At 44.4% G+C, this 13,223-nt stretch overlaps 1 protein-coding gene and 1 non-coding gene across 3 annotated transcripts; both read left to right on the top strand.

The window, feature by feature from the left end:
- The first annotated feature begins 1,266 nt into the window (after positions 1-1,266).
- On the top strand, positions 1,267-1,340 carry trnan-guu (transfer RNA asparagine (anticodon GUU)). The gene has a single exon. It is a non-coding gene; the product is annotated as a tRNA-Asn (tRNA).
- A 1,265-nt stretch (positions 1,341-2,605) lies between these two features.
- LOC137348998 (oocyte zinc finger protein XlCOF15-like) lies at positions 2,606-12,191 on the top strand. Of its 2 annotated transcripts, none has more exons than XM_068014251.1 (2): positions 2,606-3,751; positions 7,126-12,191. In XM_068014251.1, the coding sequence occupies exon 1, from the start codon at positions 3,174-3,176 to the stop codon at positions 3,624-3,626; it is 453 nt and encodes a 150-aa protein (XP_067870352.1). In that variant the 5' UTR covers positions 2,606-3,173; the 3' UTR covers positions 3,627-3,751; positions 7,126-12,191. The 2 variants fall into 2 exon arrangements, with proteins under 2 accessions (XP_067870352.1, XP_067870351.1); XM_068014250.1 differs by lacking the exon at positions 7,126-12,191 and adding an exon at positions 5,002-6,043.
- The last annotated feature ends 1,032 nt before the right edge of the window (positions 12,192-13,223 follow it).

Raw genomic sequence — 13,223 nt, 5'->3', positions numbered from 1 at the left:
CTGGATGCTTTCCCCTGGTTATATCCTCCCTCACCAATGAGGTGATATTATTTCTAATCAGTAAGGCTACTCCACCCCCCCTGCTATTTTCTCTGTCCCTCCTGTAAACTTTATAACCAGATATATTTAGTTTCCAGTCCCGACCATCCTGCAGCCACGTCTCCGCAATAGCCACCACATCATAATCTTCCATTTGATTTTGCACCTGCAGCTCATCTAGTTTATTCCTTACACTCCGTGTATTTGTATATAGAACTCTTATTTGGGCTATAGCCCCTAACCTGTCCCTCAGCTTTATTCGCCTGTTTATTATTTCTCTCTTCTGGTTTAACCAGTATACTTGTTGCAGTTTTGTAACAATCGGCTTCACCACCAACCTGCACTCCTACCTTCTCCTTTAACTTCCTGTTTTTCCATGTAACTGAACCCACCCCCAACCCCAACCCCAACCCCAACCCCCCAACTCCCCGACTATTTAGTTTAAAGCCCTATCTACAGCACTAGTTATATGATTTGCCAGGACTCTGGTCCCAGCATTATTCAGGTGGAGCCCGTCCCATCGGAACAGCTCCCTCCCTCCCCAGTACTGGTGCCAATGTCCACGATTTCAAATCCATTTCTCCCACACCAATCTTTGAGCCACGCATTTACCTCTTTAATCTCATTGACCTTTGCCAATTTGCTCGTGGCTCAGGTAGTAATCCGGAGATTATTACCTTTTTGGTTCTGCTTTTTAATTTCGCTCCTAGTTGCTCATATTCCCTCAGCAGAACCTCTAACATCGTTCTCCATATATCGTTGGTACCTACGTGGATCACGACAACTGGATCTTTCTCCTCCAACTCCGAGTTCCTCTGCAGCCCAGATGAGATATCCTGAACCCTGGCACCAGGTAGGCAACAGAGCCTTCGGGACTCTCGATCCTAGCCACAGAGAACAGTCTCTCTGCCCCTAAATTTTTTTTTTAGCAATTTGACATTGTTAAATATTCTTTATTTTGTACTAAATGCAACTATTTAATTGCCACAGCCATTTCGGTTGTGTCTCCTTTTGAATGTCTTACAAAAGAAGTTCTCCGATTGAAGGAAAGATTGCTGGGGAGAAATTCTGATTTATTCCACCAGATGGCAGCAACACCCCAGGAATTATCCGGCAGAGTCTATCTGGAAAAACTGATCACTGCCAAGATGACACAGGCCGGACAACCTGAAACGATAATTCACTGATATCCTGCTTTGAAGTCTCTTGCAAACGCTGCCGCTATCGGTCTCTGTGGCGCAATCGGCTAGCGCGTTCGGCTGTTAACTGAAAGGTTGGTGGTTCAAGCCCACCCAGGGACGGTGCCTTTTTAAACAAAGTGATTCCTGACAACGCAGCGGGGACGTCATTTGCGTTGTCAGCAAACGCAGCCATTCAAGAAAGGAGGGAACAAACAGCCGGAAACTATAGGCCAGTTTGCTTAACATCTGCCATTGGGAAAATGCTAGAATCCATAATTAAGGAAGTGGTAGCAGGACCTTTAGAAAATAATAATGCAGTCAGGCAGAGTCAACATTGAGAGGCTGAGTAAATTGGGCCTATATTCTCTGGAGTTTAGAAGAATGAGAGGCGATCTAACTGAGACGTACAAGATTCTGAAAGGGCTTGATCGGGTAGAAGCTGAGAGTTTATTTCCACTGGTCAGAGAATCTAGGACACAGTCTCAGGATAAGGGGTCAGTCATTCAGGACTGAGATGAGGAGAAATTACTTCACTCAAAGGGTTGTGAATCTTTGGAATTCTCTTCCCCCAGAGAGTTGTGGATGCTCCATCATTGAATATATTTAAGGCTGGGATAGATAGATTTTTGGTCTCGCAGGGAATCAAGGGATATGGGGAGTAGGCAGGAAAGTGGAATTGAAACCCAAGATCAGCCATGATCATATTGAATAGCGGAACAGGCTCGATGTGCCATATGGTCTACTTCTCCTGTTTCTTGTGTTCTTGTGCTAAGTATTTCCAGCACTTTCTCTTTTTATTTCAGATTTCCAGCATCCACGGTATTTTGCTTTTTTTTTTGCAGGCGTTGCTCCCAGAACTGAGCCGAGAAACACAGACGGACCAATTAAGAGCTGGTTTGTTTCGGGATGGGTGTTGGATGCTGAAGTCAGTCCCTGACCTTCCGTGCAGATGGAGGGGAAGCTGCTGGGTTTAATGCCAAGTACTTTTGAGCCCAGTCCGGCCCGACATCTGATGTGGGACTGTCAAGGGAGGTAGATTCTAGGGGAGATTAGGTTGCTAAAGTGACAGTGTCCATACTGCATAAAGAGTATTGTTTTAGGAACAAGTATTTCTGTAGAGGCTTTTAATCCATTTTATAACTGTAGATTTTTTTAACTTATTTCTTGGGATATGGACATTATAAGCAAGAGCATCACATATTGTCAATCCGTCGTTGCTCTTGAGGTGATAGTGGGCCACCTTCTTGAACTGCTTCTTGAATGGGAGCAGACACATGAGGTGTATAAACACCTTCATAGACTAGTTGGACTGAATGGCCTCTTTGTATACTGTGTATTCTATGTTATTCTATGTAATCTCTTTTTACAGGGTATTAGAAGGGGAGGATTTGCGGACGGGAAACTCAAACCAAACATTCTATCAAGATCTCACAGTCACTGGATTCATCAGGACCTGAATATCATCAGCATTTGAACATGGAAGGAGAAATGTTTGTCTGTTCTGTCTGTGGGGAAAGATTTCAAACATCAATGTGACTGGAAAAGCACCAAGACACATATGCACCCGAGTGAGAGTGTTCCACTGCACTGACTGTGGAAAGAGCTTTAACCAGTTACGCAGACTGAGAAAACATTGCACCATTCACAGCCTGGAGAAACTGTACACGTTCTGTGTGTGTGGATGAGGCTTCAACTGATTGTTCAATCTGGAGAGATTCAAGGACACCCGAACCACAGAGAAACTGTGGAAATGTGGAGACTATGGGAAGGGATTCACTCAGTCATCCAGCCTCAAAACACACCAGCGAGTTCACACTGTGGAAACACCATTCACCTGCCTTGAATGTGGGAAGGGATTTAATGCTTTATCAAACCTCCAGATAAACCAGTGGGTTCACTCTGATAAGAGACCATCTAAATGTTCTGACTGTGAGAAGAGTTTTAAAAGCAAAAATGAGCTGCTGCAACACCAACATACTCACACTGGGGAGAGACCGTTCACCTGCTCCGTGTGGAAAGGAATCAACTCGATTATCCCACCTTCGGAGACACCAGCGGCTTCACACTGGGGAGATGCCGTTCACCTGCTCTGAGTGTGGCCAGGAACACACTGATTCATCTGAGCTTCTGATGCACCAGCGAGTTCACACTGGGGAGATACCATTCATCTGCTCCGTATGTGGGAAGGGATTCACAAAAACATCCCACCTCACTGAACACCAACTTGTTCACACTGATGAGAGACCTTTTAAATGTTCTGACTGTGAGAAGAGATTTAAAAGTAAAAGCAGTCTGCTGAGACACCAAGGAGGTCACACCAGGGAGAGGCCGTTCACATGCCCTGTCTGTGGGAAGGGATTTGCTAATTCAAACAAACTGCTGAGACACCAGCAAATTCACAAGTGACTGCAGGGATTGGATTCTGCTGTTATTGCTGCTGTTAATCGCATCCAGAACTCCAGGGAGATATCAATGGACTGGTCAGATGGGCATAAATGTGACAAATGGACTTCAACCTGGAGAGATGTGAGGTAATGCATTTGGGGAGAGAAAACAAGGCAAGGGAATATACTGTGAATGGTAGGATCCTGAAAAGTGTAGAGCAGCAGAGGGACCATGAAGTACACGTCCACAGATACCCGAAGACAGCACAGTTAGATAAGGTGTTCGAGAAGACATATAGATTACTTTCTCTGATTAGCCGAGGCCTAGAGTACAGGAGCAGGGAGATAATGCTAGAATTGTATAAATCACTCGTTAGACCCCCCCCCGGCCCACAGCTAGAGAACTACATACAGATCTGGCCTCTGCATTAATCAAGTATAAAGTAAGACTGGATCAATTAATTAGCATAACACTGAAGCCAATTTGATAATTTATCATATAATTAGTCAGTGTTCAATTAATTTTTTAAATTTTATTTATAGATACAGCACTGAAACAGGCCCTTCGACCCACCGAGTCTGTGCCGACCATCAACCACCCATTTATACTAATCCTACACTAATCCCATATTTTTACCATATCTCCACCTTCCCTATATTCCCCTACCACCTACCTATACTCGGGGCAATTTATAATGGCCAATTTACCTATCAACCTGCAAGTCTTTGGCTATGGGAGGAAACCAGAGCACCCGGTGAAAACCCACGCGGTCACAGGGCGAACTTGCAAACTCCGCACAGCAGTACCCAGAATTGAACCCGGGTTGCTGGAGCTGTGAGGCTGCGGTGCTAACCACTGCGCCACCGTGATCTAATCAAATCAATCAGATCTAGGATATAAGGTTAAATAACAAGGGATGGTGATAATAAAAGGTTCTGAATTTTTCGGTAAATTAAAATTTGAGATTTATAGATAAGAGTTCAGTCAAACATTTAAGTTAACTCTCTATAAAATAAAGTGACATCAGCACGAAGGAGGCAGATGACAAGTGAGTAGCTGATGAGTCTTTATTTACTTAAATCTTTATTCTGGTTATGTCAACATAAATAAAGAAATGGCAGGGCATCTCAGTCCAGTGGAGGGAACATCTTGTTCCATGTGGGAACTCGAGGACACTTCTCATGTCCTGGACAACCACATGTGCAGGAAGTGTCATCAGCTGGAAAAGCAGAAACACAGGATACTGGTCAAGAGGTGTTTTTGTGACTGGAAGGCTGTTTCCAGTGGGGTTCCGCATGGTTCAGTACTATTGGAATATCAATGTCAGGATATATCAATTATTTAGACTTTAATGTAGGGAGCATGATTAAAACATTTGCAACCTTGTGGTTGATAGTGAGGAAGAAAGCTGTAGACTGCAGGAAGATACCAATGGACTAGTCAAGTGAGCAGAAAAGAGGCAAATGGAGTTCAATCCGCAGAAGTGAGGTAAAGGCCGGTTACCTTACCTGAACACGACGGGAGCCGACGACATGTGTTGGGTTCAGTTCGCACTTCCGGGTCCGGCATTCGGGCTCGGATCGTGTCGGACACGCTCTATCACCACCTCCGGTAGGTGGCTCCAATGTTAATGTACTTTTTGGACTTGAAAGGTGGTTTTGTTATTTTAAGCTTGTGCAGATAAGCAACAAAGTGAAAAACGGAAGGTAGGTTAACTGATGGTCGGGTGGGGTCCGGCGCGGGAAAAAAAATGAAAGGGCTCGGGCCGGGTCAGACTCGGGGTCGGATGTGGTTCTGTCGGGCTCGGGCCGGGTTTCATTTGCAGACCCGAGCTGGACTTTAGTGTGAGGTGATACATTTAAGGAAGGCTAACAAGGCAAGGAATAGAATATTACTGGTAGAATACTGAGAAGTGTAGAGGAACAGAGTGAGCTTGGAGGGCATGTCCACAGATCCCTAAAGGTAGCAGAACAGGTCAATAAAGTCGTTAAGAATGCATAAAACTGAAAGGCCTAGACAGCGTGAATAGGGAGGACCTGTTTTCCTGAGCAGAGTGCTCAGTAACCAGGGGTGAGGGGGTGGCATAGATTTCAAGAAATTGGCAGAAGGATTAGAGGGGAGTGGAGAAATCATTTCACCCAGAGGTTGTTGGGGGATCTGGCACACACTGCCTGAAAGGGTGGTAGAGGCAGAAACCCTCATTACGTTAAAAAAAAACACTTAGATATGCACTTGAAGTGCTCTAAGCTGCAGAACTACAGATCAAGAGCTGGAAAGTGGGATTAGGCTGGATAGCTCTTATTTCAACAGGGCCAAATGGCCTCCTGTGCTGTAAATTTTTTCTTTCTATTCTGACAGTTGGGGTTTGTTCCTGCTGATGTTAACAAACTTTCTACCTGGACTGGAGATTAATCTTCTGGATAAATGTGGTTTAAACACATTGTTGTAGATTTTTGTCTTTCCCACCTGAGTGTTTAGCATCATGTGGCTGGAGCTCAGAAAGGAAAATCTGGGGGGAGGATCGTACGGCAGGAACAGAACTTCAGCCTGGACACAGTCCTTCAGGGTCACACTGAGAGGGACAAACGGCACTTTGGTCTTTCTCGTCTCTTATCACTGACAGCAAAGGCCCCATGTGGGTTAATCCTGAGTGTGTAAGCAATATGTCCCAGCCGCTCTCTTCCATGCTTCAGAGCTCCTGAGCACAGAACAGAAGGCTCCTTTACAACTGTGTTTAGAGTCAGCAAGAACAACAGTGAATTCTGGAAACGTGCTGTCAAATCAGAGATTGGTGTAAAACTGATCTGTTCCTGACAAAGTGAAATGGCAGGTTTAAGTTTTCAGTCTGTAAACAATTGTGGTAATTATTGGCTAAAGATCTAACGTATTTGTTTTAAGGCAGGTGTTAACTGATTTAAAATACGGAGTGTCTCCTGACAGTGCAGTGTATGCGCAGAGCGATTGCCAACATCAGTGTGACCGAACATTTGCCAGAATGAATCTGCGCATGCGTGCACCGACATCACCACGTAATGATGTCTGAGCGTTTTCTCACCCCTCAATACCTGCAGTGGCCACCTCCGATATTCCCCCTGCATCAATACTCACCTTCGGCTGCTCAATTCCTGCCTCGCCGCTTCCCCGCCTCGGCCGCTCGCTCCCGGCTTCGCCGCTTCCCCGCCTCGTCCGCTCGCTCCCGGCTTCGCCGCATCCCCACCTCGGCCGCTCGCTCCCAGCTTCGCCGTTTCCCCACCTCGGCCACTCACTCCCGGCTTCGCCGTTTCCCCAGCTTGGCCGCTCACTCCTGGTTTGATTTGTCGGGAGAATTTCACAGAGTCTGTGGGTTTGGTGTTTGCTGAAACAACAGGACATTTGTAGCATTTGTGTCTTGACTTATTTTCATGACCATATTGTAAAATGAGTTCACCAAGGCAGTTTTGAGATAACAAGTGGAAGAATGGAAGAACAGGATGAAAACAGTTGGCACCTGTTGCTTTGAAGGAAATTCGTTCTTTTTCAGGTCTTGCTCACAACACTTCTTGGTGTCAGAAATCGAACTGTTACAAAACTCCTCCTGGAATTACCCCGGAGCAGTGGAAGCCCACTGGGCTCCAACACACGGTCATCAGAAAGCCCAAGGCAAGGGCAAATTTAACACCAGGTTTGCAGGCGAGATGCTGTATTCACACATCAAAGGTGAGAGAGATGCTGTAGGACACACGTTAAGTCCTGGAGCTGAAAGTGATTAACAGACTGGGTTTTGTGTTTAGCGGTCTCGTGGGTGTCACTGATACCTTCCCTGGATCCCAAGGCTCGGAGAGGCACTCTGGAAGGTTTGGGGAGCTGGGACTTTTCCATGAGAGTAACCGAAGTTATGAGAATTGAAATAATCTAGAGATAGAAAGGAGAAAAGGCCCAAAAATGGAGCAGTCAGTAACGGGACGTCATTTAGTCTCCACTTATCTTAGAGAAATCAAGGATTCGACACACTGTGTCTTTAATGCTAAGCTGATGTATTTGACATTTATATTATACTCCAGCCCAGTTATAAGCATTATTAAGTTCAGCAGAAACAAACTGGACCTGTCAGAATACATATGGTTCTGTCCTGGATGTGATTATTAGCAGCACAAGTGCCAGACAATGGCAATTTCCAACAAGAGAGAATCTAACCATCTCGCTTTGACATTGCCATCACTGAATCCCCCACTATCAACATCCTGGGAGTTACCATTGACCAGAAATTGAACTGGACCAGCCATATAAATACTGTGGCTACAACAGGTCAGAGGCTGGGAATGCTGTGGCGAGTAACTCACTTTCTGTCTCCCCAAAGCCTGTCCACCATGTACAAGGCACAAGTCAGGAGTATGATGGAATGATCTCCTCTTTCCTGGATGAGTGCGGCTCCAACACCACTCAAGAAGCTCCCATCCAGGACAAAGCAGCCATTTGATCAGCACCCAGTCCTCCATAGTAAACATTCACTTTCTCCACCATCGATGCACAGTGGCAGCAGTGAGTACCATGTACAAGATGCACTGCAGCAACTCACCATGCTGTCTTCAACAAACCTGCGACCTCTACCACTTAGAAGGACAGCAGCTGCATGGGAACACCATCACCTGCAAGTTTCCCTCCAAGTCACACACCATCCTGACTTGGAACTATATTGCTGTTCCTTCACCGTCGCCGGGTCAAAATCCTGCAACTCCCTTCCTAACAGCACTGTGGGTGTACCTACCCCACATGAACTGCAGTGGTTTACGAACACAGTTCACCACCGAGGGTAATTAGGGATGGACAATGAATAGAGCTGTATTGCAACACCCGCATCACATGAACATTCCAACCACTGTTGTCACGTGAACCCACTGGTGTCTCAGCAGGTTGGATCACAGAATTGTTACAGTGCACTAGCAAGCCATTCGACCCATCGTGTCTGCACCGGCTCTCCGACAGCAATTCACTTAGCTCCATTTCCCCGCCTTCTCCCCGTAACCCTGCCTATTCTTCCTTTTCATATAACAGTCTAATTCCCTTTTGAATGCTTCAGTTGAACCTGCCTCCATCAGGCAGTGCATTTCAGACCTTAACCACTCGCTACGTGAAAAAGTTTTTCCTCATGTCAGTTTTGTTTCTCTTACCAAATACTTTAAATCTGTGCCCTCTCGCCTTTCACAAGTGGGAGCATTTTCTCTCTATCTACTCTGTCCAGACCTCGCATGATTTTGAATACCTCTATCAAATCTCCTTTCAGCCTTCTCTTCAAGGAAAATAGTCCTAACTTCTCTAATCTACCTTCATAACTGAAGTTCCTCTTCCCAGAATCAGTCTCATGGATCTTTTCTGTACTCTCTCCAATGCCCTCACGTGTTTCTTAAAGTGCGGCGCTCAGAACTGAACACAATTCTCCAGCTGAGACCGAACTAGTGTCTGAGAACAAGTTCAACATAACTTCCTTGCTCTTGTACTCTATGGCCCTATTAATAAAGCCCAGGATACTGTATGCTTTATTAACTGCTCTCTCAATCTGTTCTGCCATCTTCAATGACTTATACACATATACACCTGGGTGCCTAGGTTTATATTGTCTCTCCATGTTCTTCCTACCAAAGTGAATACTTCACATTTCTCTGCATTGAACTTCATCTACCACCTGTCTGCCCATTCCACCAACTTTTCTATGTCCTATTGGAGTTCGACACAATCCTCCTCACAGTTTGCATTGATTCCAAGTTTCGTATCATCTGCAAACTTTGAAACTGTGCCCTGTACATCAAGGTCTAGGTCAATATATATCAGAAAAAGCAAGGGTCCCAACACTGATCTCTGGGGAACTCCACTACAAACCTTCCTCCAGTCCATAAAACATCCATTAACCACTACTCTTTGTTTTCTGTCACACAGCCAATTTCGTATCCATGTTGCTACTGTCCCTTTTGTTCCCTGAGCTATAACCTTGCTCACAACTCTATTGTGTGGCACTGTATCAAACACCTTTTGAAAGTCCATGTATACCACATCAACAGTATTGCCCTCATCAACCCTCTCTGTTACCTCATCAAAAAACTCCAGCAAGTTAGTTAAACATGATTTTTCCCTTAAGAAATCCATGCTGGCTTTCCTTAATTAACCCGCATTTGTCCATGTGTCTATTAATTTTGTCCTGAATTATTCTTTCTAGAAGTTTCCCCGCCATCCAAGTTAAACTGACTGGCCTGTAGTTGCTGAACTTATCTTTACACCCTTTTTTGAACAAGGGTGTAACATTTGCAATTCTCCAGTCCTCTGGCATCACCTCCGAGTCGAAGGAAGACTGAACAATTATGGCTTGTGCCTCATTTGATTTCCACCCTCACTTCCCTCAGTATCCTTGGATGCATCTCATCCGGTCCTGGTGTTTTGTCCACTTTAAGTCCAGATAGCCTATCTAATATTTCCTCTTTATCAATTTTAAACCCTTCTGGTGTCTGAATTACCTCCTCTTTCAACATTGCCCGGGTTGCATCTTCTTCCTTGGTAAAGATAGATGGAAGGTATTCATTTCATACCTCGGCTATGCCACTGCCTCCATGTGTAAATCGCATTTATGGTCCCTAATTGGCCCCATCCTCCTTTTACGATTTATATGTCTATAGAAACCTTTGTGATTCCCTTTAATGTTAGCTGCCAGTCTCTTTTCGTGAATTTCTTTGTTTCTCTTATCTGCTTTTTCACTTGCTCTCTGGAGCTTCTATATTTAGCCTGGTTCTCAACAGTATTTTCTACCTGGTATCTGTTATAAGCACACTTTTTCTTCTTTATCTTCATCTCTCTCTGTTGTCATCCAGAGAGCTCTGGATCTGTTTGCCTTACCTTTCCCCTTTGAGGGGGCATACCTAGACTGTGCCCAAACTATCTCCTCTTTGAAGGTAGCACATTGTTCAGCTACTGTTTTTCCTGCCAACCTTTGACTTCAATTTATTCACCCCAGCGTCATTTAAACCCATTGAAGTTGGCTTTCCTCCAGTTAATTATTCTTTCTCTGGATTGTTTTTTGTCCATTTCCTTAGTCAGCCTAAACCTTAAGATACAATGATCATTGTCTCCTAAATGCTGATATTTGATCCACTTGGCCCACCTCATTCCAAGATCCAGGTCTCGCAGTGCCTCCTTGGACTTTCACAGGACTAGAAACATACTGCTGTCAAAAATTTTCCTGAACGCACCCTAGGAATTCTTGCCCCTCACTGCCATTTACACTACTACTATCCCATTCTATGTTTGGATAATTAAAGTCCCCCATTCTTGCTACCCAATAATTTTTGCACATCTCTGTAATTTCCTGGGGATGACTGAGTGAATCCCTTCCCACACATGGAGCAGGTGAAGTCTCCCTGGTGTGAATTTGCTGGTGTGTCAGCAGGTTGGATGACCAAATGAATCCTTTCCCACATACGGAACAGGTGAATCGTCTCTCTCCAGTGTGACTGGAGTTTGGATAGGGAACTGAACCCCTTCCCATAGTCCCCATATTTCCACATTTCTCGATGGTGCAGATGCCCTTGTGTCTCTCCAGGTTGGAGAAACAGTTGAACCCACATCCACACAGAAGATAAGTAAATAATAAATGGGAGCAGGTGTAGACCAATTGGCCCTTCGAGGCTTCCCCGGCATTCAACAAGATCATCTACCTCCATTCCACCTTCCTGCACCATCCCTATATCCTTTAATTCCTCTAGAATCCAAAAATCTATTGACTGCTGTCTTGATTATACTCAACAACTGCTCAATTATAGCTCTTTAGTGCAGAGAATTCCAAAGATACACAAGCCTTTGAGTGAAGAAATTTCACCTCATCTCAGTCTAATCCCTTATTCTGAGACTGTGACCCATGTTCTAGATTCCCCACCCTGGGGAATCATTTTCCCAGTGTGTCCCTTAAGGATTTTCTATATTTCAAGTGGATCACCTCTCATTCTTTTAAACTCCAGGAAATATAGGCTTATGTGTCTATAGGTCTACTCAATCTCTCCTCATAGGTCACACAAGTGCACACAGAACACATGTACAGTTTCTTCCTGCTGTAAATGGTGCGATGTTTTCACAGGCTGTGTAGCTGGTTAAAGCTCTTTCCACAGTCAGTGCACTGGAAAACTCTCACTTGGGTGCGCGTGTATCTCAGTGCTTTTCCAGTCACATTGATGTTTTATATCTTTTCCCATGGACAGGACAGATAAACATTTCTACTTCCAGATTCATAGGCTGATGATATTCAGGTCCTGTTGAATCGAGTGACTCTGTCAGATCTTGATGTGATCTTTGGTTTGAGATGCCCGCCTGTAAATTTTCCCCTTCAAATACTCTGTAAAAGGAGTTTACAAAATTCTTCACTGTAAGTACAGGATAGAAATTCAGGACAGGAAATCCTAGTTTCTATGAAACATTCTTTCCTCTCAAAGATTGGTGTGGGAGAAATGGGTTCCGATTCATGTGGCACTAGCACCAGTACTGGGTAAGGAGAAAGCTGTTCCGTTGGAACGGGCTCCATTTGAACCATGCTGGGACCAGTGTCCTGGCGAATTGTATAATTAGGGTTATAGATAGGACTTTAAACTAATTACTGGGTGGTGGGGGGAGGGTTCAATTGAAGGGAAGTTTTTAAAAAACAAAATAATAAGAGAGCAAAGGTGCAGGGTAGTGAAGAGGCAAACGGTAATCAAAGTTTGACAGGAAGGGGCAGAAGAGTGCAGCAGAAATTAGAACCAGAATGAGTAATAATGGCAAAAAGGCAAAGCTTAAGGCTCTTTATCTGAATGCACGCAGCATTTGTAACAAGACAGATGAGTTGACAGCATAAATAGAAATCAATGAGTATGACTTGATAGCTATTACAGAGATGTGGTTGCAGGGTGACCAAGACTGTGAACTCAATATTCAAGGGTATTCGACATTCCGGAAAAATAGGCAAAAAGGAAAAGGAGGTGGGGTAGCTTTGTTAATGTAGGAAGGTATCTGTGCAGTGATGTAGGTGCATTGGATTGTGATGCGGAATCAGTTTAGGTAGAAATAAGGAATAGCAAGGGGAAGAAGTCACAGGTGGGAGTAATCTATAGGCCCCCGAAGAGTTGCCTCACTGTAGGACAAAGTATAAATTGGGAAATAACGAAGGCAAATAAGAAGGGCGCTACAATTGTCATGGGTGATTTTAACCTGCATATTGACTGGACAAATCAGATTGGCAGAAGTAACATGGAAGACAAATTTGTAGAATGCATCAGGGATTGTTACTTGGAGCAATACGTTGCAGAACTTACCAGGGAGCAGGCTATTTTAGATCTAGTAATGTGTAATGAGGTAGGATTAATAAGAGATATCATAGTTAAGGATCCTTGAGAGGGTAGCGATCACAACATGGTAGAATTTCAAATTAAGTTTGAGGGCGAGCAACTCAGGTCTCAAACCAGTGTCCTCAACTTAAATAAGGGCAATTACAGAGGTATGAAGAAAGTTGTCTAAAGCAGGCTGGGAAAATAGACCAAGGGGAAGGTCAGTGGATGAGCAGTGGCAGATATTTCAAAACGCTCAGCAAAAATTTATCCCGGTCAAAAAGAAGGACGAACCACCCGTGGTTAA

The sequence above is a fragment of the Heterodontus francisci genome, chromosome 34 (assembly GCF_036365525.1).
Source record: "Heterodontus francisci isolate sHetFra1 chromosome 34, sHetFra1.hap1, whole genome shotgun sequence".
In the NCBI taxonomy this organism is placed as follows: domain Eukaryota; kingdom Metazoa; phylum Chordata; class Chondrichthyes; order Heterodontiformes; family Heterodontidae; genus Heterodontus; species Heterodontus francisci.
The sequence above is the reverse complement of the archived record's forward strand: the minus strand, read 5'-3'. Positions and strand labels throughout refer to the sequence as shown.

Bases quoted from the DNA above. Each gene is read 5' to 3' on its own strand.
- LOC137348998 (XM_068014251.1), top strand. From the start codon at position 3,174: ATGAGCTGCTGCAACACCAACATACTCACACTGGGGAGAGACCGTTCA.